The sequence below is a fragment of the Acinonyx jubatus genome, chromosome B4 (assembly GCF_027475565.1).
Source record: "Acinonyx jubatus isolate Ajub_Pintada_27869175 chromosome B4, VMU_Ajub_asm_v1.0, whole genome shotgun sequence".
NCBI classification, from domain to species: domain Eukaryota; kingdom Metazoa; phylum Chordata; class Mammalia; order Carnivora; family Felidae; genus Acinonyx; species Acinonyx jubatus.
Window position 1 is genome coordinate 67,329,923 of NC_069387.1, and position 25,814 is coordinate 67,355,736.

Here is a 25,814-nt window from a genome sequence, read left to right on the forward strand (position 1 = left end):
AATGTTCTCACTGCCATTATGTTTATTGTGAAACAATCAGTGTCAAGGCCTAGCTATAAAATCATAGCTAAAAGTCATAGCTTTTACAATAACTAAAAAAAAAAAAAAAAAAAAAAAAAGATGAAACCGATTCCTCCTGTCCAGAATTATTTGAATAAATTCTGCAACATTCTGCTTTACATGGTCTCTACAATTTACAAAAATATGTTCACGGTGTTAATGTTAAATTATTTCTTTTTTCTTCAGGAATTTATTGTTTGCTTATTTACCTGGCAAAAGATTGGCCAAAGGGGAGGTGGAAATTTGGAGCACTGTGGCAAATGCTATTATATCTGTATGTATAAAATGTGAAACACAGCCTCTTATTTTCTAAACACGTTTAAAAGCCTATCAAATATCTGGCAAGCCACTCCAGGATCCCCACTCATTATTGAACTGCTCTAATAAAATCTCATCTTTCAACCAGAAAGAAGGCTCAGAAGGTTCTCAGTAGCCTCTACAATTAGCCTTTTGCTAATTCTTCAGTGAGCGCCAAGGATTTAAAGCACAAAACCTGGAGCCTTTTTCATGTGTTTCAATGGATGCCTTTGGTGCTATACAAAGATACACAGCTTTCAGGAAACAACACTCAGCTGGCAGTGAGGAATCATCAATGATTAATTTAGAAAGCCCATCCCTAGCATGTGGAAGTAGCTTCAGGATAATGGCAATAAGTGGTGTGTATCCAGGGGATGGGGTTGCTTTGCAGACTTAAGGTTCAGAAGGTGGTGAAAGAAGGTAAGGAGGGCTTACGTTTGTGTTGCATTTGTACGTTTTTAGGAGGGCCTGGCATGCTACATACTTTGATCTTTTGCTGCACAGATAGTTTTGATCTAAACTGTGTACTCAGGGTAAATAAGATATGATTTGTTATTTCACGGCTTTCCTTCATAATCCTTTCCTTTAATTCTCCTTTCCAGGTGCCCAGATGATCACATTCCCATTCCCACCGGTCAAATACCTGTGGAATTAGAAGATGGATGGCGTGGTGATTGAATCTGGAGTCAGGCTGCTTAGTAACAGAATCCTGGCCTCCTCACACGGTAGGAGGCCTTGAATGGCGCTGCAAGTTCTAGGAGGGAGGTGTCTTAGGGCGAGCACCTGGCCTTTTCCCCATCTTGGCTGTCAGTCATCATCCCGCCTCGCTACACTCACCTTATTTCTGGATCCTGATTTGAGAAGCCTGGCTCTTGTAGACACCTCAGAGTGACTTGCTAAGGTCGCAGCCACTTATCTGGTGATTTTGTAGTTGGCTGATATGAAAGAACAGAAGTGCATGTATTTCAAACACATTTATTGAAGATCCACTGGATGCGGGGCGATGAGAATTCCGCGGAAAACCGACGGACAAAAATCCTGCTCCCCCGAGAGTTCACATTCTGGTGGAATTAAAAGTTGCCTCGCAACATCTGCGCTGTGCTCATTATCAGCTCTGCCTGAGGACTGCTTGAAGTTCACTGTTCAGGCCAAGGAAACACAGCTTTCCCAAGGGCCATTGTAAGCTGGCCTCAGCTCTCTGCGGACAAAATTTGAAAGAATATAAACTGCAGAGCCGCGAACGAGGCGGGGGTCACTGAGGTGGCGTCTATTAGCGTCAATACGGCGGAGTCAGGGGACCCTGCCAGAGCCTGAAAACTTCAAGCCAAACAAACTCAGGGATCACAACCCCCCACCCTTCTCCTCTTGTCCTCCGACTAGCCGCGGCCCCTGCCGCGGAAAAGCCGTCCCAGGGGTAGGCCGGAGGAGACAGGGGGCTTGGAGAAAGTGGACTCCGATTCACTCCCCCTTCTTCCCCTCCCGATCATGGGCTTTGCCCTGGAGCGCTTCGCCGAAGCGGTGGACCCGGATTTCGAGTGCAAGCTGTGCGGCCAGGTGCTGGAGGAGCCCCTGTGCACGCCGTGCGGACACGTCTTCTGCGCCAGCTGCCTGCTGCCCTGGGTGGCGCGGCGGCGCCGGTGCCCGCTGCAGTGCCAGCCCCTGGCGCCGGGCAAGCTGTGCCGGGTGCTGCCTCTGCGCAGCCTCATCCAGAAGCTGCGCATCCAGTGCGACTACCGCGCCCGCGGCTGCGGCCGCTCGGTCCCGCTGCGCGAGCTGGCGGCGCACGTGGAGCGCTGCGACTTCGGCCCTGCCCGCCGCCGCCGGCGGGGCTGCGCCTCGGGGCCCGGCGGCCGCGGCGGCGGGGACGTGCCCGCGCGGGGGGGCTGCGCCACGGCGCCTGGGCCCGGCCGGGGCGGGGGCGCGCGCGGGGGGCCGCCGGGCGTCCGCGGCGGTAGCGGGCGGGGGCCCCGGCCGCCAGTCCTCGCCTGGAGGCGGCGCGACAAGGCGCTGCTGGCGCAGCTCTGGACGCTGCAGGGCGAGGTGCAGCTCTCGGCCCGCAGGTACCAGGAGAAGTTCGCCCAGTACATGGCTCACGTCCGCAACTTCGCCAGAGACCTGGGCGGCGGCCACGGCCCGGTAAGCGCAGAGGGGTCGGGCACCTGGGGCACAGTTGGGGTGGATAGAGGACCGCTTCTTTCTGGTACTTGGGGATTCCTTTAGAAGGTGACATCCGTCCTTACCATGCAGTGGGAAGCATCCACCAGCCCTGACCCGACTCCACTGTCAGCACCTTTCGGATGGATTTGTGTTGCATTTGAGAAGGATTTCTCCCTTCCACTTCTATTAGGATTGGAACGAGTTAAACAGATTTCAATTCCAACTTTTTGACGGAGGAGGAATTAGGAAAACTCATTTTGCCACCCCGACCCCTCGCTCCCTATCTTTCACTTTCCTGCCCTATCCTCTCTGCTATTTGGGGGGCGGGGGGGGCACCTCTGGCTTCTGGCTTGTTCCTAAAGCCAATCAGAAAAGGAAAGCCAGGAAATGAGGACTTCTCCGACCCTGCCTCCCCTCTCCCGCTGCCCCAGCATCCCTGCGGCCTTGTCAGTCGCACACCTTTAGCTCTGAATGACTTAGTTTCCCTGCCAAACTGCTCGCATCGCCTCTACTCAGTGCAGGGACTATCAGGGATGTGAGAATCCAGGAAAACCTCGAGTTGGGAGAGGGAGCAATGGGATTTCTTAGACCTGCAGAGTTTTCATTAGCCCGACCTTCCCTAAAGAATCCTTCCCTTCCTAAGTATTTCATCATTGGTGGAGTGTGTGTGTGTGTGTGTGTGTGTGTGGCTTGGGGGACCAAATCTGAGAGCAGCCACATCCATCTGCGGTCATAGTAGCCCTGTGAGCCCGTGGGCAGCGGCTGTTTCCCTTCTTTGTCGAAGCTGCTGGCCCCGAACCGTGCTGGTGGACTGCCCGCTTTCAGACTGAATAAACAAGCCTGTTTGCAGCACCCCGTGTGAAGAGGCTTGTTTATAAAGCTGTTACTTCTCTTCTGGAGGACTTCTGCACAGTGTTTGACATTGTTGGTCGCTGCCATGGTGAGCAGGGATTTAGCAGGACTTGCACTCCATTCAAGGAGCTGTTTCCATTCTTCACTGTCCCAGGGAGGAGCAATACGGGATGACTCCCATTTGGGACCGCGTTGCACTGCCTCCAACCCAGGCATGGAGTGGAGAAGCTTCTGCCCTTGAACCTAGAAAAGATAACTGAAGTGTGAGAGGCTAAAATGTTGCTGCTCTGACAAAGGGAGGCACACTGCTTCTTAAGAGACTGGGTGCTATCCCTGATTCTTTCTGTATCCTATTTATATCTAGGTAAATTTACAGGGTGGGAAGATCCAGAGAGAGGCCCAAGAATGGGCTGTGTTACCAGGCCATGTTTCAAGGTCGTAGGGAAGCAATGGCCGATGAAACAACAGCTAGAATCATATGACAGAAAAGTCCAAGCAACAAGTTGAGCTGTGATTCTGAGAAGTGAGGAAAAACTGCCCATGATTTGCAGACTATCAGAAGGCTTCTCTAGGAGCCTCAGAGATGTTTTCCCACTGCCAGTAGGGGCTGCTGTGTGCACTCCCTGGGAACTGCTCCTGGGACTAGGTGGTGATGGTGCTTATGGAATTTTACCATTCGGAAGTAATTACCAAATATGTAATTTCCCAGGACAGTTAATAATACCCATAGCTATGAATAAACCTTACCTAATCTGGCACTATCTCACCTTGTATTTAAATTGGTCTCTATTAATGAACAGGTTGTAGATATAATTCCTATTCGTTTTACTGTTATTTGGCTGCTGGGAAAAGAAATACATACTGTTTTACCTAATACAAATTCTCTCTTTTTAAAGTTCTGCAGGAGTTATGCGAAACCAAGCAAGAGTGCTATTTAAAATTAGGATTACTGTAATTAGATCCTGCATTACAACAACAATCCAAATATCACTATTGAAAGAATTTTATCAATAGCTCACTACTACTTAAATCCCTCAAGACTTTCCAACGTGAGATTTTTACATTAAATAATTCTGAGGTTCTTTATTATACTCTAACAAAATGAGGATACTTGTAGGGTCACCAGAAATCTGTTTTAAATTACAATGAAGTCAGAATTAGATGCTGCATTCGGATAAAAGATAGATTGATGTGTGAAAAGACAAAGTCTTCAGACATTTTTGAAAATAGCTACTTTTCTCACAAGCACGTTTCTTTTAAATACATAGTTTCAAAGTACATTTAGGAAGAAATGTCCCAAATTCAACCATCCTTAATTTTAAGATTTTCTTCTTCTCAAATGTTCACTTATTTACATTTTTTTCAAAAGGCTTGTTGTAGCATTTATTTATTTATTTATTTATTTATTTATTTATTTGCCTACCTAGTTTTTTTATCCCTTTTCTTCTAGGATGGAGAACATAAACCACTCACCATTGTGTTAGAAAGAGAAAATGACACGTTGGGGTTCAATATTATAGGAGGTCGACCAAATCAGGTAACCTACCTTGTTAATGCATAACTCACTCTTTGATTATAAAATAATAGAAGACAGCTTTCACCTGTGGATTTTGAATGAGGAAAACAAGTGATTTAATCTTTAAAATCATTGTGATCAAATATCAGATTCCTTAATGCAAATATTCCAGTACATAATTACATTTTTTGAGAGTACAAAACAAACCAAAAAACCCAACAGCTAACAAACTTGTCCCTCTTTGCTACTTTTAATAAAACCACAGTAGGTTTCTCATTTTATTTACATTGTATAGCCCCATTGGTAAACTTCTTAAACCTATTTCATAATAATGTGTATAGGCAATTTATATTTGAAAATACTAGGCAACTGGATAGCCTGATTATACCTTCTATTTATTAAGTCAGTTTGCTCAATTTTCACATGCTAACACAGACCAGGCAGTTTATTATGCATGAATAAATGAATGAATAAACAGTTAAAATAAGTTGAAATAAGGAATCATTGTTTTCATAGGTATATAAGCAATACCATGCTAAAGAAAGATGGTTGATTAGAGATATTTTTGGCTCCCCAAATTCAAATCCTTTATTTAATTGAATGAATAATATTTTCTACATTGATGCCAATTGTTTTCAAAGTACATGACTTACAAACTTAAACCAGAAACTGTAGTTGCAGAGTTCTTTTATATCCTCCAAATACATCAACTCAATTTTTACTGTAACTAGAAAAAGGTGGTGAAGTTTAAAAAGATGCATGTTCTTTAATTTTCTTAATAAAATGCCATGAAATTTTTGCATCTTGCATTACAGATGTTGTCTAAGGAAACTATCTTTTAGCTGTTGGCCATATGCTATGTTTAGGTCAGGATGGAAATGACATTTTTTTTTCTTATTGTTTAGTATTTCAAAAACCTAGTAACAAATGACTGATGTGCTTCTGTTTCTAGAACAGTCCCCATTTATTATGAAAAGAAGTCTTTCATCATAGCATTTTTGTTTTCTTTGCCCCTAAGGAATATTTTTATAAAATGCAAGTTAGGTGTTTGACATTTAAATGACATTGGCCTTTTTTAGGAGGCTCTTCAAATTCATGTTAAGGAAGGCTAAGTAAGGAGAAATAATTTTATTTAACCTGCCATGAAGTAAATTGACATTTAAAATGATTATTACAGTATGTCAGGCATCTTACCTAGATAAGTTCTGCAATATAATTGTTTTTCCGTGACTGGCTAAAATGTCCTGTTTGTATTATACTGGTTATATGGTTGAGATTTAACTAATCATTAGGCTCATTGCACCTGGAAATGTGTAACGATTAGCCTTGAATGGGTTCTCTTGCAGTTAGAGTTGATCTTTTGGGATTTTACATTTGAGCAAGCTCCTAGTCTGCCCTGTGAATAGATACAGTACGAGCTGTATTTCCAAATCTGTCACATCATGAGGCTAAATTATATTTTCAAAGCTGTGACCACATTTCAAACCAGTTATACAGTGATACTGGATATACTTTTTGTTTTCCTGTAGCCCTTTTTAATTGCTATATCTGTCTAGAAGTAAGATGTTTTCTAAATAATACTTAGGAGCCAGTCAATATCACCTTGTACATACCCTTTCCTCATGGCTTTTTATGTATACCCAAAAACATGAAGTAAATGGATAATCTTGTCAGAGATGCTGGACTCATTCATTAAAGCTGCCATCTTGATTAATGACTATTTGGTATTAAGTAAGTTAAAATTCAGTGCCAAATCCCCAGCTAAGGGAGAGAGTTGAATGTTTAGTGAGGATTGGCAATGTTACATATACTAAATTGACTTTATCTAACGTAAGATTGTATTGGTATCTTTCTCACTGCTAACAGTTATATTTTTTATAGAATAATAAGGAAGAAACATCAAAGGAAGGAATTTACGTTTCAAAAATTTTGGAAAATGGACCTGCCGACAGAGCAGATGGCCTGGAGATTCATGACAAAATCATTGAGGTAAGACAATAATAAAATACCAATAAGAGACATGGAAGAAATATTTAGACGTTTTAAATTTCCAGACTTACTGTTTTACCTTGATGTGGTACTTATTAGAGTATATATTTATCTAGAGTTTATATCTAATCTATATCAATTGTTAGATATTGAGATAAAAGAATAAATCACCTGAAGTTTCCAAATGTGTTAATGCATGTCTCTGCTTTAATAAGTTGCTGTCCCTGTGAACTGTGAAGAAAGTTGTGTGATTATTAAGAGATTAATTTTGTATGACCTTTCAAAAAATGATAAGTCTCTACTCAAGAACATTTTTGATGAGGAAATATTACTGTCTTTGAGCTTGTGATTAGTATGTTACAGGGAGAGTTTGGAATTGTTTATACAATACCTTTTACCATTTCCTAGTTTCACATAATTATCTTGTTCATGTATTTTTCAATGGGGAAATTTTTTTTTTCCTATTGCAAAAACCTGGTGGGAACTCTTTATTTTCTCAAATGTGTGTTGTAGCGCTATTGTAATATTTGGGGTTGAGAAAATAAATTAAAGAAGTTAGTAAAATTTGGGCTGGGATAGTGGAATTTTAGGTCCCTGCCATTTACCACCAAAGTGCTTTTGAAGTTTTAACTAATTGAGATAGTAGTATTTGGTATTACTGAAAATGGTTAGATTACCTTTTATCAGTGGAATTATTTCCAAGGTATTAGTAAAGGCATAAATAGAAATTTGGAAGGTTTATTTGACTCCACTACTTTGGAAATATTCTGTTTATTCTAGGTTATATCATCACTAGTGCTGTCTTTCTGAATGTCTATATAAACTCTCTGGATGGAGTTGGTTCTTTTTCTCTATGAAACTTTGGATAAACTTTTAGATATTCACTCATCCTTGGTGCATTAAAAAGATTGAATTTTGAGTAATTTGACTTTGGATAAGAGTAAAGAATGAAGAAGATCCAATAATTTTTCTGTGTCAGGAAAGAACTCACAACATCTAGAAATGAGCTGGCTAGGTATTTTGGGGAAGAGAAAGGCGATGTCTTTGGCTGAAAAGCTGGGTTTTATCTGAAGAGGTCTTTTGTATTAAAATTCTCGTCTTCCAGTTTTGTAGCCAAGATAGTACAGACCTGCTTTCACTGATGGCTGTCCAGTTTGTCTTGAAAATTTGCCTAGTGGAAATATTTACATGCTGCAATTTGTAACGTTAGAAACTTTTTATTTCTACTCAGATTTGTGCAATATGATTTAAAGGGTGACATCATTTAAACAACAAAAAAATTGCCCTTGTTACTTTCTGCCTTATCTCTAAAGCATTTTGATTTTTCCAATTACATGGAAATGAATGCCTGTTTGATACTCTTAGAAGGGCTAATGGAGCTGAATACATATATTCAATTAGCACACATACTCACATATATACACAACAGAAACGTAATGGGGATTTGAAAAACATTTTTTTTCCAGCTAGGTAACAATGTTAGGTGTGCTTCATTAATGTTGCATTAAAAAGGAGGAGAAGAATTTCTTTTTTAAATTGTGATATAGCACTTCTGTTAAAAATACATTTTTTTAAACATGAAGAGGTAATTTTATAAAAACTGTGGTTGATAAATCAAGTGCATGTAGATATCTATCTAATACTGCTAATGTATCTCAAAATAACCTTATTCAAATCATATAAAGAGCAAAGAGGTCAACCATGTTAGTCTAAATTATAATTTATAACTAGCTGCAGTATTATTATTATTTCACCTTGATGAGCTTAAAATTTGCCTCAATGACAGAAATTTATCAGTGCCTCTTTTATGCCAGGGTACATTGTAATAGTCCTATTTTTGTTATAGTTCTATAATTGATTCATATGAACACATTGACAGTTAAAAAATGAGTTGGATGATATACATATATTTGGAATGTTGTCTATTAAATAGTGTGAAATATTTTAAAAGGAATACTATTACAAATATATCTCATATTTAGTTTTTTAGTGATGCCATTGGCTTTTAAAGTGAATAGATATTTGTGACTTTATTTTGTGTGTGTGTATACACACACACACAAGTAGCACACTTGATCTTTTACATATATATGTGTAAAAGATCTTATAACAATTAAATTTAGACACATTTGATTCCTGTCAATTATTTTAGTTCATCTTCAGTTATGGTATCATTCAAGTTTACACATTTTATAGTAACAGGAAACTAATATGAAATATAGGATTAATTTAAAGAGTACAGAGACAGAAAACATTTTAAAATTGAGTAATTTATTTTCCATTTTTTGTGCTAAGTGATTTATTTATTGAATTAATTTGATGCAATGGTTTTTTTCAGTTTTTGAATTTGAAATGGTTATGCTGGTTGATACCTGGTGCAACAAATAAATTTGTTAGCAGTAGAATACACAGTAGTTCAGATATTATGAAACTACTCATATGAGCTAACTTCCACAATCACATGACTAAATGTTTTGAATTTAGTGATGTGACTGAAATAAATAGAAACCATTAGACTTTTTTTTTTTTTACTTATAGTCATGATATACTAAAAATGTTTTGTCTAGCTAATTGGTTAAAGCACACATTACAATAGGTTTATGTATTCTTACAAAATAACAAAAATTTTCTTAAAATCGTTTATTTGGAGGAAAAAGTAGATATGTTAAAGGTCTGGTTCTATTGATGCATAAAGAGATTTTAGAAATTCTAATAAAAATATTAGGTATAACAATTTACCAAAGTTTTTCAAAAGCCAACAACTCTAAAAGTATTATTTTTAAATATTCTCCATTCCACTGAAGCTGATCAAATTCAAGGATCATAAAAGAAAAAAATAGTCATAAAGTAGATCCATGTCATAGTTTTCACATAGTGCAAGGAAAATTCTTTTGGAGTCAGTCTCCTTGAACAATTATGTTTAGTAGTTTCTAGATGTTTACACATCCATATTAAAATATGTATGGTGTAGATTCAAAATAGAAATCTGTTGTGATGTTGGAGTTACAGTATTGGGTGTCAGAGTATCCCCGGAGGCTGAAAAGGAAGACCTTGTTAAAGGCATTTTGAAACATGGCGGAAGTTCACATAGACCAGGAATTCACCAGAGGATATTTCCAATAAAAGCATCATTTGCATGCTGTTTTACACCCTTTCGAGACTCAAAGGAGCCACAGAAAACTCTTGATACTGTCAGAGGCTTGGGCACAATTCTGTAAGAGGACAGTACCGTTACCATGATTATCATCATGTTAGGATACCTGCAGGGTGTGTGGGAGCTGAGAATCAAAGTTCACTGCTGCTGTCAGCAATTATTCCTCTCTTATTATTTCTGTGTCACTGATAGTAGGCAGTACAACCTTAACCCCAGAGTGGGAAGGTGAATAGAAGGGTGGAGGGTCATTCGTGGCTCTTTGTTCCCACTTTCTTTCCCCGCCCCTCCCCCCCCAGCTCCTAGCCAATGCTGGGTGACTGGAAAGTCCACCCTTCTCTTAGCTTCTGGAGACCAGAGAGTAGGGGCGGAGTAGACTCTGAAGTCTATGGGAAGAACAGTGTGGAGCAGAAAGAGTTTTCTGTAGTGTATATATTAAAGTCTTCTATTTATTTAGTCTGAAATAAATAGTGAAATGCAGCACCCAAGGCATTTTCATATACTTTAGAAACAGTTCTCACATTGAACAGTGTCATTATAGCACTTTCTAGAAAGTGATGAGTGTAGTACTAGCAGAAAGAACTTTACAAATGCAATGTCTCCACAAGGACTTAACTATTCCAGACTGCCAACTCCACCCTCTTTTATTTCTGTAATGGTGTATCTTTTGCTTTCTCCAGCACTGCGCTGCTAGAGTAAAAATCTTTGATTATTGTGTTTGTGTAAGTCTCTGCACAGTTCACTTATAGGTGCTAACACAGGAGATGTAAATGCAGATGAGAGCTAAACATTCAGGAATGCTGTTGTCACTTGCAGGGTGCTCCCTCTGTGCGTGCCTGATGGCACAGTGCACCTTCCTGCCTTATAAAGCAGCCATGCTAATTTGTGTATGCTTCGGAAGCATTTACAAGTTTTGTAGGTCACTTGTAAATCTGGTGGGCAATTAGTTTTTTTGAGAAATTATTATTTAATTTGAACACATCACTGAACTCTTTAATAACATATTATCATCCCACATTTTTAAAGTGTTTTTTAATTGTTCAAATAACATTGTCTGAAAGAGGAAAGAACTGAAATCAATCGTGTTAGTGCAGGTAAAGAATTACATTGTATGAGATTTGTAATCCTGACTGAATGCTACTTAAATTGACTGCTGTTTTACCATGATATAGTTATCATTATATAATTGTATATTTTAACATATGGTGAGAAGTACTGTGTTGCAGTGGGAAAAGCATGAATCCTGGAGTCAAGGAGCTCTGGCTGGAATTCCTGTCCTGCCTCTTTAAACGTGTATGACCTCGAGCAAGCCAGTTGTACTCAGTTTCTATGCCATTCATGGTTACCATGTATACAAATTTCCCAGCACAAGGCAGGTTCTTAGAACCCACTATTATGAGTCTGATGTGTCCCTCAGCTTATGCAAGTAGTTTGTTCTACAGAACACAGAGACAGTGGGTGCGGAGATATTTTCCTTTCTTGGAGAATCCAGGGCACTGTCTCCCCAATTTTTAGTCATCCCCATTTCTATAGACACCACAGTTTGGATGAGTAAGTGTAGGAAGTTGTAACTCATACGTTTTCATATATTCGTAAGGACACTCAGATACAAGAGGGGCTGTGGGGAAAACTTTGTAACTATGCACTTATGATTTAATTCAGCCGTTCAACAAGTATTAATTGCCTATATGTTCCAGGCAGCATCTCTGTACTATCGAAATAAAGAGCAATAAGAACCATTCTCTGTCCTCAAGAAGCTTGTGGTAAGGCGGTCCCATTTGCTGCCTGCACAAGGCAAAGCAGGCCTTCATGGGAAGTTGCTCCTTCAATCATTATGACCTTAAACGGACATCACCATGTGATCTTAGCAGAATGACACTGAAACAAGGATAAGCCTTGTTTTCCTGTTCTCCCAGGAGTAGTTCAATTCATTTTAAGAAAGCACAACATAGGGTTAGTAAAGTAATAGAATCTGTGAATGTAAGACAGCATTGTAGTTTCAGGAAGGGGCATGGACTTTGAACTGGGGTCTTGGCCTTGAATTTATACTGGATTGCCTTGCAGAGATTTTCAATCTTTCTTATTCTCCATTTCTTTCCTATAGCTATGAGGGTAAAAATAACTAGTAACTCATATCTTCTATCTATATAATTATAGTGTTTTGCCATTCTACTGAATTTCCATTATTAATTAAGTATTGTTTTGGGGTGACTGGCTGTCTCAGTCAATGAAGCATCCAACTCGATTTTGGCTCAGGTCATGATCTCACAGTTCTTGAAATTGAGCCCCGCGTCAAGCTTTGTGCTGACAGTCCAGGCCTGCTGGGGATTCTCTCTCTCCCTCTCTCCTGCTTACACTCTGTTTCTCAAAATAAACTTAAAAAAAATAAGTATAGTTTTATTTTAACTTACAAGGAAAAGGCTGGAAATGTCTTTTTTACACTGTCAAGCTTTAATATGTTAAGCACTATTTATTTTAAATTTATAGGGTATGAACTAGAGTTTGATTCTTTTTAAATGCTAAACTTCTGTGTGTGGAAACGGGCCCACCACACATGACTGTGCTGTTTGCACACTGTGTATTTGGACACGGTGAAAAGAAAGTCAAAAGGTCTGTGGTTCCCATTCTCCTCATCATTCTGCACTACAAAAAACTCATCAGAGCACCTATGACCTGATTTTCTTTACGAAGGTATAATCACATATATACAATGTTGTATTAGTTTCAGGTGTACAACATGATTCAGTATTTGTGTATATTGCAAAAATCAACCCAACAAGTCTTGTTGACATTGTCACCATACATGGTTAGTTACAAAATTTTCTTTCTCTTATGATGAGAACTTCTGTTCTCTTAGCAACTTTCAAGTATATAATATAGTAGTATTATCTATAGTCGCCATGCAGTTCATTACATCCCCACTTCTTATTTATTTTATAGTTGGAATTTTGTACCTTTTGACTCCTTTCAACCATTTTGCCCACCCCTTCCCCCCACCTCTGGCAAACACAAATCTGTTCCCTGTATCTATGAGCTTATTTTATTTGTTTTTGAGAACTACACAGTATTTGTCTTGTTCTGTCTCACTCATTTCATTTGGCATAAGGCCCTCAAAGTCAATCCATATCATTGTGAATGGCAATATTTCATTCTTCATGGATGAATAATACTCCATTGTTGGTGTGCACGTGATATATATGCAATGTCTTTATCCGTTCGTCCGCTGAGGGACACTTGGGTATTTCTATATCTTGGCTATTGTAAAATAATGCTGCAGTGAACTTGGAGATGCAGATATGTTTTTGAGTTAGTGTTTTCATTTTCTTCAGATAAATAGCCAGAAGTGGAATTGATGGATCATATAGTAGTTCTATTTTTAATTTTTTGAGGAACCTCTGTATGGTTTTCTACAGTAGCTGCAGCAGCAATTTACATTCCCATCAACATTGCACAAAGTCTCCCCTTTCTCTACCCTCTCGCCAGCATGTGGTATCTCTTGTCTTTTTGATAATAGCCATTCTGACAGGTGTGAGGTGAGATCTCATTGTGGTTTTAATTTGCACTTCCCTGATGATGAGTGATATTGAGCATCTTTTCATGTACTTTTTGGCCATTTGTATGCCTTCTTTGGAAAATCTGAAAGGTCTAATTCAGATCTCCTGCTCATTTTTAGTCAGATTGTTTGTTTTGTTGTTGTTATTGAGTTGTAGGCGTTCTTAGCGTATTTTGGATATTAAGTCCTTACAGATGTACGATTTGCAAATATTTTCTCCCATTCCTTGGGTTGCCTTTCGATTTTGCTGATGGGTTCCTCTGCCATGCAGAAGCTTTTTGGTTTGCTGTAGTCCCACTTGCTCATTTTGCTTTTGTTGCTATTTTGCTGTCATGTCCAAAAAATGATTGTGAAGACCAATGTCATGGAAATTACCACCTATGTTTTCTTCTAGGAGTATTATGGTTTCAGGTCTTACGTTCCAGCTTTTAATGCACTCTGAGTTTGCCAGGTCTCATGGGCACAAACCCCATTTGTCTTCAAAGCCAAATGTTTGCAGAGTTGTCTCTCAGTCTTAAAAGTTGGAGTGTCCAGTATAGGGTACAAATGCCTCACTCCTCAGGAAGAAGCTTTGGGTTTTGCGTTTTCTCCTAATTCTAGGTCAGTGCACCAGTGTGGGAGGTAGAGATTCTGGAGAGACTATTTTTCAGCATTTTCTGTTTGCTTCCATGTCATTTTCCTCTCCTTTGTTCAATGTGAAGGGGTCACTGCCAATTTTAGTTTTTTTCACAGGAAATTATTCCATATGTATCTGTAGATTCAGTGTGTCCATGAGTTCAGGATCTCTCTACATTGCCATCCTGAATCAGAACTTCCCCATAACATTAAAATAAGATCTATACTTGATGTGAAGTAAAATTTCAAAGTAGGCCATATCAGACTGGCTTTTGCCCTACTTTTTCCCTCCGTTGTCCAGTCCTCTGGCATCTTCTTTCTCATGGTCTTATTTCTTTGCAGCATTTGTCTTTTGCAAAGAAAATATGTTTTTGTTGTTGTTGTTTGGTTTTTTGTTTTTGTTTTGTTTTGTTTTTTAGAGAGTAAGAGAGTAAGTGCGCTTGTGGGGAAGAGAGAAGGGAGAGAAGGGGGGGAGGGAGGGAGACAGAGAGAGAGAGAGAGAGAGAGAGAGAATATCTTGAGCAGGGTCCACACTGAGCATGGCCTGATCCCACAACTGTGGGATCATGACCTGAGCTGAAATCAAGAGTCGACTTCCAACCGACTCTGCAACCCAGGCACCCCTGGAAAGAATGACTTTAAATTCATTTATACCAATAGAAACTTGAATGATAAAAATTGGCCCCACTCAGGGTATGTGAACTTTACCTGGAAGTAATGCCTTAATGATTCTCATAATTTTTCCATTTTCACCTTAATGATTCTCATGCTTTTTCCATTTTCACCTTGAGCACGGTAGCTTCTTGAGTGAACTTTCCCTGGCCCAGTCTCTACCATTTGCAGTCAGTTTGCCTACTCCTGTCAGGATGGCCATTGTTTTACTCCTTTGTTTAAGGTCCTTGATTAATATTCTGTTGACAGTAGGATAAAATCCACATTTATTAGTGAAGCAAAATGGACTTTGAAAACCTTTACTTTTTAGTTTTTGCTTTTAGACCATCTACTGTTGTAGTCATATGAAACTCCTCCTTTTGCTTATTCCTTCTTTTCTTTTGACCTGGTGTTCTTGCCCCTCCCCTACGTCTTCTGTAGCTGGCAAGTTTCTGATATCCTCCCCTTCCTAAAGCCCTTCATAGTCCACCTGTGTACTTCCCTGTAACCAGTATGTTTCTATACCTCTTACTTTCATAACATTTTTCATGTGCTCTCTGTGTATTCATTCTTTCTTGTTCTTCTCCTCTGACAAATGCATGGGTTTCTTTAAGAAGCTGTTTAGGATTTGGGGGAACCTGGGTGGCTCAGTCAGTTGAGCCTGAGTCTGACTTCGGCTCAGGTCATGATCTTATGTTAGTGGGTTCAAGCCCCACATCCGGCTTTGCATTGCAAATGTGGAGCCTGCTTCAGATTCTCTTTGTCCCTCGCTCTCTGCCCCTCCCCACACATACTTGCTGGCGCTCTCTCTCTCTCTCTCTCTCTCTCTCTCTCTCTCTCTCTTTCTCAAGAATAAGCATTAAAAAATAATAAATAAAATTTAAAAAAGTAAAAGGCAGTTTAGGATTTTATTGAACTTAATAACTCCAGCATCTTTCCTGCTCTCAGCATTGTGCCTGGAAGACTGTGGGCATTCTGTTAATTTTCTTTGAATAGTAGAAGAAATGAATGGATGGATCTTGAGCTCAAAATTTCAGGCTTTATGGTCTACATGCAAAGGTTTTTCAGATGCCAGGTGGGCAGACCCTGGAGGTTATCCCTGTTACATCCTATTCCTTCTCTTTGTGTCTGTATCATAAGGTCAATCAGAAGTTGAAAGACCTACTGTTTAGGTTTAAAAATTTCTAAGAACCGGTGATAACGGACTGAAACAATTATCTTTCTCTAGACTCTTCTATCCTGTAAATAAGAAAGAACCCAAGTCTCCAACAAAATGTTTCAAATTCAGTTTATATAAATGCTTGAATTGGATCTGAGGATGTATGTTTGCCTTCACCCTAACACAGATTTTTCGTTATTGAACTTGAAGAACACAGTAAAGCTGACCGTATTCACATGCTTGCCTGCAAAGCAGATTTGCAGAAAATGGCACTGGACTAAACATGGAATTACACAAAAACATGACTAACCACAGAGGAACTGAAAAGATGAAAGATGTTTTCAATGTTCCCAAGCCTTGTAAATGGTTTGGTGAAAAGATAGAAGCTTCCTAGAGCACTGGAGAGTGGCTGGGGAGACTCTTTGAAGTTCTCATGGTGAGAGCTGCTTGGAATAATTAACAGTGACCCCAGCTGTGAGGCATTCTGTGGAAGCTTAAGGAACAACTCGCTAAGCTTGTGCTTGGAACTTTTAGAGGCAAGTTTTGAAAGGTTGTGCTTTCATAGAATACATGCTGTTAGGTTTCTACTAGATTCTTTTTTTTTTTTTTTTTTTTTTTTTTTTTACAGACATGAATAAAAATTTCTCCATTCTTTTCTAAAATGTTGTTCTTTCCACTGCCTTGAGAAAGCATCACCACCTGGGTGGCTGTCTGTGTAAGTGGACGACTCTTGATTTGGGCTCAGGTCATGATCTCACAGTTGTGAGATGGAGCCCTGCATTGGGCTCTGCACTGGGTGTGGAGCCTGCTTGAGTCTCTCTCCCTCTCTCTCTCTCTCTCTCTCCCTCTCTCCCTCTCTCTCTCTCTCTCCTCTCTCTCTCTCTCTCCCTCCCTCCCTCTCTCTCTCTCCCTCCCTCCCTCCCTCCCTCCCTTCTCTCTCTCCCTCCCTCCCTGCCTCCCTCTCTCTCTCCCTCTCCCTCCCCCTCCTCCCTCTCCCCTCTCCCTCTCCCTCTCCCTCTCCCTCTCCCTCTGTCCTGTGTTTGCACTCAGTCTTTTTCTAAAAAAGATAAAAAGCATCACAAAGAAGAAAAGTGCAACTGACATGTGTTGGATGGATGTGGTACCTGGTCCTTCTAATCCTGTGCATTATTGTGGCCACGTCCCACTCCATAGGCTTTACGGACAGTATGTTTAATCATCTTTCCTATTCTTAAGCAGTTAACAGTGTTATTAAGAAAAAGCTTATCACTCTTTTGATAATCAGCATCTCAGAGGCAATATATTGTTATCTTCAAATAAAAAAATGACCCAAGAATAGATATCATTCAATTTATGTGTAAAACAATTTTAATGTTTGTTTATTTTTGAGAGAGAGAAGGGGAAGGACAGAGAGAGGAAGACAGAGAATTCCAAATGGGTTCCACACTGTCAGTGCAGAGCCTAATGCAGGGCTTGAACCCCCGAACCTAAGATCATGACCTGAGCCAAAAATGAAGAGTCCAAAGCTCAACCGACTGAGCCAACCATGTGCCCCTATGTTAAAAATATCATAAAGAATTCTGTTGCTTAAAAGGTATAGGAATAAAACTTTAACTCCTAAAATTAGATGAGCTCCTGGCCATGCTGCTCACTCTAGGGAAACTATTTTTTCATAATATAGACTAGGATAAAATTTAGCACCGAGTAAGCTGGAAAAATATGTAATGTTAAAGTATATTTTTAAAGTATTTTTATATAAAATTAGGTAATTTGATGTTTTGCTCACATAATCCATCACAACAAAGTAAAAGAAACAATAAATATACCTTATGAAATCACATGTAGAAATTACTTGCTAATAAAAATGTGTTCCTCATATCAAAAATAATCCATTTTCTACTCTGTCTCTACGTGCTGTTTCCTTTTTTTAAGATTCCATATATAAGTGATACCATGCTATATTTGTCTCAGTCTGTTTCACTTAGCATAATGTCTGTGAGGTTCATCCACGTTCTTGTAAATGGCAGGATTTCTTACTTGCTCATGGCTGAATAAGTATTCCATTGTATTATATGCCACATCTTCTTTATCCAGTCATCTGTCGGTGGACACATAAATTGTTTCTGTATCTTAGCTATTGTGAACAATGCTGCCATGAACATGGAGTGTAGATATCTCGTCAATATCCTGCTTTAGTCTGTTGGAGGGTGCATATATACCCAGAAGCGACATTGTTGGATCATATGGTAACTTTCTAGGAACTTCCGTGTTGTTTTCAGTGGCTACGCCGGTTGGCATTCCCACCAGCAGTACACAGGAATCCACACCAGTACTTGCTATCTTCACCTTAGGAGTACACAGCTATTCTGACATGTAGTAGGTGATATCTCACGGTGGTTTTGATTTCTCTTTTCCTGATGATTAGTGATAGTGAACACATGTACCTATTGGCCATTTGGATATTTTCTTTGAAAAAAATGTCTGTTTAGTCCCTCTGTCCATTTTTATGTCAGATTGTTTGTTTGTTTGTTTATTGCTATTGAGTTGTCTAAGTTCTTTCTATATTTTGGATATTAATCTTTTCCATATATATGATGCGTAAATATTTTCTACCATGCCATAGGTTGCCTTTCATTTTGTTGATGATTTTCTTTGTGCAGAAGCTCTTCAGTTCAATAGAATCCTACTTACTGATTTTTGCTTTTGTTTTCTTTGCTTTCGATATCAAATAAAAAAATATCACTGCCAAGACTGATGTCAAGGAGCTTATCCCCCATGTTTTCTTTCTAGGAGTTTTAGGATTCCAGGTATTACACTCAAGTCTTTGATTCATTTTAAGTTGATCTTTGTGAGTGGTTTAAGATAGAAGTCCAGTTTCACTCTCTTGAATGTAGGTGCCCAGTTTTCCCAGCATTATTTATTGAAAAGACTGTCATTTTTCCGTCATGCACTCCTGGGTCCTTTGTCATAAGTCAATTGATCATATGTACATGGGTTTATCTCTGGGGTCTTCTTTTATTGATCTGTGTATCTGTTTTTATGCCAATATCATACTGTTTTATTACTATAGCTTTGTAATGTAATAGTTTGAAATCAGGAAGTGTGATGCCTCTAGATTGGTCCTTCTTTCTCAGGATTGTTTTGGCTATTCAGAGATCTTTTATGGCTCTATACAAATTTTAGAATTGATTTTTGAATTTTTGTGAAGAATGCCATTAGAATTTAGATAGGGATTGCATTCAAGCTGTACGTTTCTTTGGGTAGTATGGCCATTTTAACAATATTTATTATTCTAAGCCATAAAAGCACAAATTACCTTTCCATTTGTTTATGTCTTCTTCAGTTTCTTTTATCAGTGTCTTACAGTTCTCTTTCACCTGCTTTAAATTTATTCCTAAGGATTTTATAATCTTTTTATTATTTTATTTTTGATGCAATTGTAAATAGGATTGTTTTCTTTTAATGTTTATTTATTTTTGAGAGAGAGACAGAGACAGAGACAGAGCATGAGTGGAGGAGGGACAGAGAGAGAGGAAGTCACAGAATTTGAAGCAGTCTCCAGGCCCTGAGCTGTCAGCCCAGAGCCTGACATGGGGCTTGAACCCACAAACCATGAGATCATTACTTGAGCCTAAGTCAGATGCTCAACCAACTGAGCCACCCAGGCACCTCAGTAGGATTGTTTTATCTTTCTGATAGTTCACTGTGTGTAGATATGAAACTTATATTTGTATAGTGATTTGAGGTGGTGGAAATTGGGAGAGGTTCATAAAAGGATACAAACTTCCATCTGTAAGATGATTAAGGTATGATTAAGTGAGGCGATGGATGTGGTAAGTGAGTAGGTGATAGGACTTCTTCACGATGTATATGTATGTGATGTCACCACAGTGTATACTTGAAATATCTTACAATTTTATTTGTGACTTATACTTCAGTAAAGCTGAAAAAAAAAATTGTCAGTTTACCACCCACACAATTTACTTGAGTAAATAAATACACAGTTGAATAACAATAGGCTTTTGTTGCTGGAGGTGGAAAGACCTTTTAGTGATTATATATGCCTCAGCTAATTGAATAATCAAGGCAGGCGATAGGTGTGCATTAAACAGAACAAAATAAAATCCATGATGCATGACTGGTGCAGGGGTTTCACCAAAGAGACTTCCCTGTATTATGATGGCCTTCAGCTTTAAGAATGAAATGATACTTGAAAGGGCCTTTAAAGGAAAGATGAGAGATAGATTCAAAGAGAAGTGTGAATGGAATAAGGGCTTTCCGTGTTTAGGAAGAATGCCATGAGCCAAGTGGCAAGGCAGGACTGTGTCTTGCCTGGCAGCCATTTTTGCTAATTACATAATGACAAAATAATAGCCAATACATATCAAGTTAAACACTGTTTAGATGTCTACAGGTATTAACTCATTGCATCCCCACAAACCTCTCGTGAGTTTGGTAATATAGGTACTAGTAGTATCCCCATTTTACTGATTAGAAAACTGAGGCACAGGGATATCTAGTAATTTGCCAGGGTCGCAGAATGAGAGTTCCTGGTCTGTGCTCTTGAACATCTCCTGATACTACCTACCGTTAAGAGTTACATAGGTGATTCAAGGTAGATAACATATAAGTCAGTTGAAGTCAGATGTTGATCCTGTTAACTGAAGGCATTGTATGTTTGGCTAAGGGGTTTAATTTTTATAGTAGAAGGGAGTGAGTAGTCAGTGATCATGTCTGAGCAAGGGAATGACATAGGTAAAGCAATGATTAAAAGATTAATCAAGAAAATAGATTTCACTGGAATGTGCAAATAAATTAAAAAGTCAAGGTACTTGAGACAGGAACACTAGCGGGTGATTACCACAATTCTTCGTACATCAGGTAATGAAGGCCTGTAGCAAATAAAGTAGAAAACTGCCAGAAGGTGGTGACAACCTAGTTACTTTTCCCTTTGTCTTCACTTGCCCACAATATGTTCATCTTAAATCAAGAATGGTGCTCAGTGCTTAATTTTAAATAAATTTTTATAGGAGAGTCACAAATCACAGGTGCCTAGAGTAATGAATGATCAGAGTGATGTCATCTATGCAGCCAACAACCACGTGGAGAAACAGATCATTACAAGCACCCCAGGAGTCTCCAGTATTCTCCTGTTCCACCATTACTTTCTTCCAAGTTTTGCCTAGTTTTGAATTTTGTATAAGTATAATCATGCAGTAGGTCTTCTTTAGAATATGGCTTCTTTTATGTAACATTGTGTTGGTATAACTCACTGATACTGTTGCAACTAATTGTACTTTGTTCATTCTCACAGCTGTGCGGATTTCACCTTCTGAAAGTACCACAATTTAGTTGTCACTTTTACTATCAGTGGAACTGCTAATTCTGGGTTATTACAATAACAGTCCTCTGCACATTATCGTATGCATCTTTTGGTGAACATATGCATGCATTTCTCACACACACACACACACACACACACACACACACACACACACCAGGAGTACGTTTTGTACATTGCAGAATCATAGGATATGTACACGTTAACTTTAGTTATTACTGCCAAACAGACCTGTTAAGATGGTTGCAGCAATTTACATTCTTACCAACGTAAGAATGACTCCACATACTTGCAAAGTACTGTGCGTTGTCTTAAATTTAAGGTGTATAGTGAAGTGGTGTATGCACAATTCCTTGATGTCTAATGAAGTTACACAACTTTGTGTTTGTTGTCCATTTCAGTATCCTTTTCTGTTCACACCATGGTGAATGCAAAGATGCTACCTTTCTCTGTATCATCAACACCTAGCATGCCGCCTGATACACAGTGGGCATTCAGTTGTTTGTTGAATGAATACATACATACAAGGCTAAAGGATAAAGCAAATCTGGCATCATATTAAAACCCTATGCTTCACATAGATGAAGTGTGCAATAAATATGTACTAAATGGATGTGAATAGTTTCCCTAAATTTCCTTTACACATGTAGCTGTCACAAAGCAATTATACTCTTCTGTCTTACCCAATTTTCTCTAGAGGAAACAGTAAGTAGTTTGCTGTTTCTTTTGACATTAACAGACTTGTTCATTTTGGCATACTCAAGTTTAATGTTACTCTTGTTGTAGGGCCAGTGTCACCAGTGTACCTCCCTTCACAATGCTTTGCTGTAGTGTTACAGAGATTAATAAGAGCCCTAACCAGGTACTCATGGCCTAGATACACTGTGTTACAAAGCCTTTCACCTTACTGAATGTGTGGGTGTTATTTTTTTAGAGGCATAATTCTTTCCAACAGATAAGAGTGATCAAAGAAAAAGTCTGCTTTTCTTCTTACTGAACTTTCAGTTACAGATTTCTTTTTATAACCCAGAACTTTTTAATGCGTTATCTCCTCTTCAAGAGATATAATTTTCCTTTGGATCCAAATTAGAAGTCTAGCAATATCAGATCCTACTGATTCAGAACTAGGTCACTGAAGCATACGAACGCAGCCCTAAGATGAAAGTAGATTCCCAGGCTATGCGTGGTAAGAAAGAATCTTAGAGCTGAAAGAATTGGTTGGCTGAAACTTCTTATGCAAGTAAACAGTTGAAAAATGATTTTCATATAAAAGTAAAAACATTCTGAATACTCTAGCAGTATTTTACATGATTAAATATTTCATAATGTGGAATCATGAGCTATCAAGTAAATTATCGGACTGTAACTAATACATAACATGTCTGATACAGAGAGAACTCATAAAATATATTTTAACACATCTATAAATCAGGTACCAAATGGCTGTTTATATTCATCTTAATAATGAGGGCAACAATGGTTATAAAGACCAATAATAGCTCTTATATTTATGGAGTCTACTGTATGCCAAACATTCTTCTAGGAGTTATATATAATAAATATACTACTGCAATTAAAGGATGTCAGTGAATAACAACCACTTAAACTTGATAAGGTTCAGCTTCATCATAATCAACTTTATCATGTCCAGTGAGAACATATGAGTCAATTTATTTGGAGTAATAGTAACCATGAACCAACATATAATGGAGACCTATGTAGTTAATGGTTCCAACAACTCTTTAAGCCAGAAAGTCAAGTTCAAATTAATTATAGTATTAATCAAGTTTCCTACTTAATAAAAAAAATAAGGAAATAAGGTGATCATTATGTCTTTTCTTGCAGCATGTAGAGTTTATAATAAATTCCATTGTTAAAAGATTCTGAAATGCTTAGTGGAACAGGTTACAGGTAGTTTTGTCTTTAGCTCTGAATTTCCTGTCTTTTGTCAGTTTTAAGCTTTCTGGGTCCACTTTCTCCTTTATTCTCAGGATGTAACTGGTAAATCCTAGGATTCATAATGTACCGGAAATGTCTAACCTGCTTAAACAAGGTCTTTAAGTGTAAGCTTTACTACAGAGACTCAAGGGAGAATTTTAAATCCCATTCCAGGAATAACTTGAAGAAGAAAGCTTTCTGCTTTGAGAGTATGATTACCAAAATTTTAATATTCCTGATGTCTTTCTGTATGCAACTTTTTCACTAAAGAAGTCTCCATCCCAGTTTATATAGTCTCCACCATTTTTTTTCCTAAGACATTTGTACTATACATGTCAATAATATTTGTGTCATTTTAGGGATTTAGCTTTGATCTTTGTCGCATGTTTAACCAGAAGCAGCTGATGGAACCTGATCTCTTAGGAAGATCACAACTTAATGTACTTGAATATCATCTTTACCATATTCAGATTAATTCTTGACATGGGGTGGCTTTGTAATATAAAAAAAAAACAAAAAGGGTATATATATATATATATATATATATATATATATATATATATATATGTAATTTTTTGTTTCATAAAGTCCAAACCTCAGATCTGTAGGAAGCATGCTCTGTAGTCCTTTTTCCTCCTTGAAAAGAATTTGATAGTAATATGCTTATTCTTTATTCTCTGGAGAAGAGGCCATATAGGAAAGAAAGTGAAGATGTTAATTTTTACAAATACTTTTTCTTGTTCTTTATGGAGGTTATTTTTCTTTTGTTTTTTGTTTTTGTTTTAAGGATATTAGGGTGGGGGCACCTGGGTGGTTCAGTGGATTGAGCATCTGACTCGATTTTGGCTCAGGTCATGATCCCGGGGTTGTGGGTTCAAGCCCCACATCAGGCTCCATGCTGAGCATGCAGCCTGCTTGAGATTCTCTTCCTCTCCCTCCCTTCCTGTCTCTCTCTCTCTCACTCTTCCTCTCTCCACTGCCCTGTATGTCCCCCTCCCCCACTCTCATTCTCTCTCTCTCTCTCTCTCTCTCTCTCTCTCTCTCTCTCTCCTTCTTCATCTCTCCCTCTCTCCCTCTCTCTCTCTCTCAAATAAACTTAAAAAATAAAAGAATATTCGGGCAAAAAAAATATTTTCCAGAAGGTTTATATGTGCAAGATGATGAATTCTTTGCCTTCATTTATTCACATTCTAGGTGTCTGGGGGAGTGTGCAGGTTAAGTTATATGAGGTTAAGAATGTGCATACAGGGGAGCCTGGATGGTTCAGTTGGTTAAGCATCCGACTTTGGCCCAGGTCATGATCTCACGGTCCGTGGGTTCAAGACCCGCTTCAGGCTCCCAGGTGACAGTTCGGAGCCTGGAGCCTGCTTGGGATTCTGTGTTTCCCTCTCTCTCTGCCCCTCCCCTGTTCATGCTCTGTCGCTCTCTGTCTCAAAAATAAATAAACATTAAAAAAAATTTAAGAAGGTGCATACATCTTGTGAATTTCTCTAAGTATGAGCGTGTAAATTTGTGCATGCGTGTGTGTGTGTGTGTGTGTGTTTCCTGTCTTTGCCAAGTCTGAAAGTAATGTGTCAACATGTTGATATAAGGATCATTTTTTTAATATATGAAATTTATTGTCAAATTGGTTTCCATACAACACCCATTGCTCATCCCAAAAGATGCCCTCTTCAATGCCCATCACCTATCCTTCCCTCCCTCCCACGCCCCCATCAACCCTCAGTTTGTTCTCAGTTTTTAAGAGTCTCTTATGCTTTGGCTCTCTCCCAATCTAACCTCATTTTTTTTTTATAAGGATCATTTTTTATCCTTATTTTGGAAAGAGCTCCTGGGATACAAATGAGTGGCTAGAGTTCATGAACCATAAGGAGTGGTTTATTTTTAATGGAAATGAACTAAAAAAATAAAAATCAACATTTACTAGGCTTCTAAAGATTCATTTGGATACAGAAGAAGACATCTTAAAATTAGACATCACTTTATCAACAAGCACAATATTACTAGTAAATTTTCTATTGAAGTATTTAGGAAACGATATGAGTATTGTACACAGTATTGTATATTTTAGAAGGGAAGTGTTAAAATATACTTAAAACTTTACAACATTCTTTTTTTTTTTTTTCAACGTTTATTTATTTTTGGGACAGAGAGAGACAGAGCATGAACGGGGGAGGGGCAGAGAGAGAGGGAGACACAGAATCGGAAACAGGCTCCAGGCTCTGAGCCATCAGCCCAGAGCCCGACGCGGGGCCCGAACTCCCGGACCTCGAGATCGTGACCTGGCTGAAGTCGGACGCTTAACCGACTGCGCCACCCAGGCGCCCCAAAACTTTACAACATTCTTAAAAATGCAATGAGAGCATCATACTTGCTATCTATTTCTCATTTCCAGCAACTGGTGGATGTTTTTATAATATAAAAATATAAGAAATGTTTTAAATGATTTTATTTGTGTACAGATGTTATCAAATGAAACTATTGTATAAAAATTGTCATTTAAAGTTGTTTTTTTCTTTTGAGAGATTATTATTGGAAATTCTGAAAGCCAAGGAT

General features: G+C 38.6%; 1 protein-coding gene across 1 annotated transcript in view; it reads left to right on the forward strand.

The window, feature by feature from the left end:
• Positions 1-1,036: 1,036 nt before the first annotated feature.
• PDZRN4 (PDZ domain containing ring finger 4) overlaps positions 1,037-25,814 on the forward strand; it is a 364,458-nt gene continuing 339,680 nt past the window's right edge. The window contains exons 1-3 of the mRNA XM_027035911.2: positions 1,037-2,493; positions 4,817-4,903; positions 6,764-6,871. Coding sequence (XP_026891712.2) covers positions 1,843-2,493; positions 4,817-4,903; positions 6,764-6,871 — 846 coding nt within the window. The 5' untranslated portion in view covers positions 1,037-1,842. The remainder of the gene's footprint in view (positions 2,494-4,816; positions 4,904-6,763; positions 6,872-25,814) is intronic.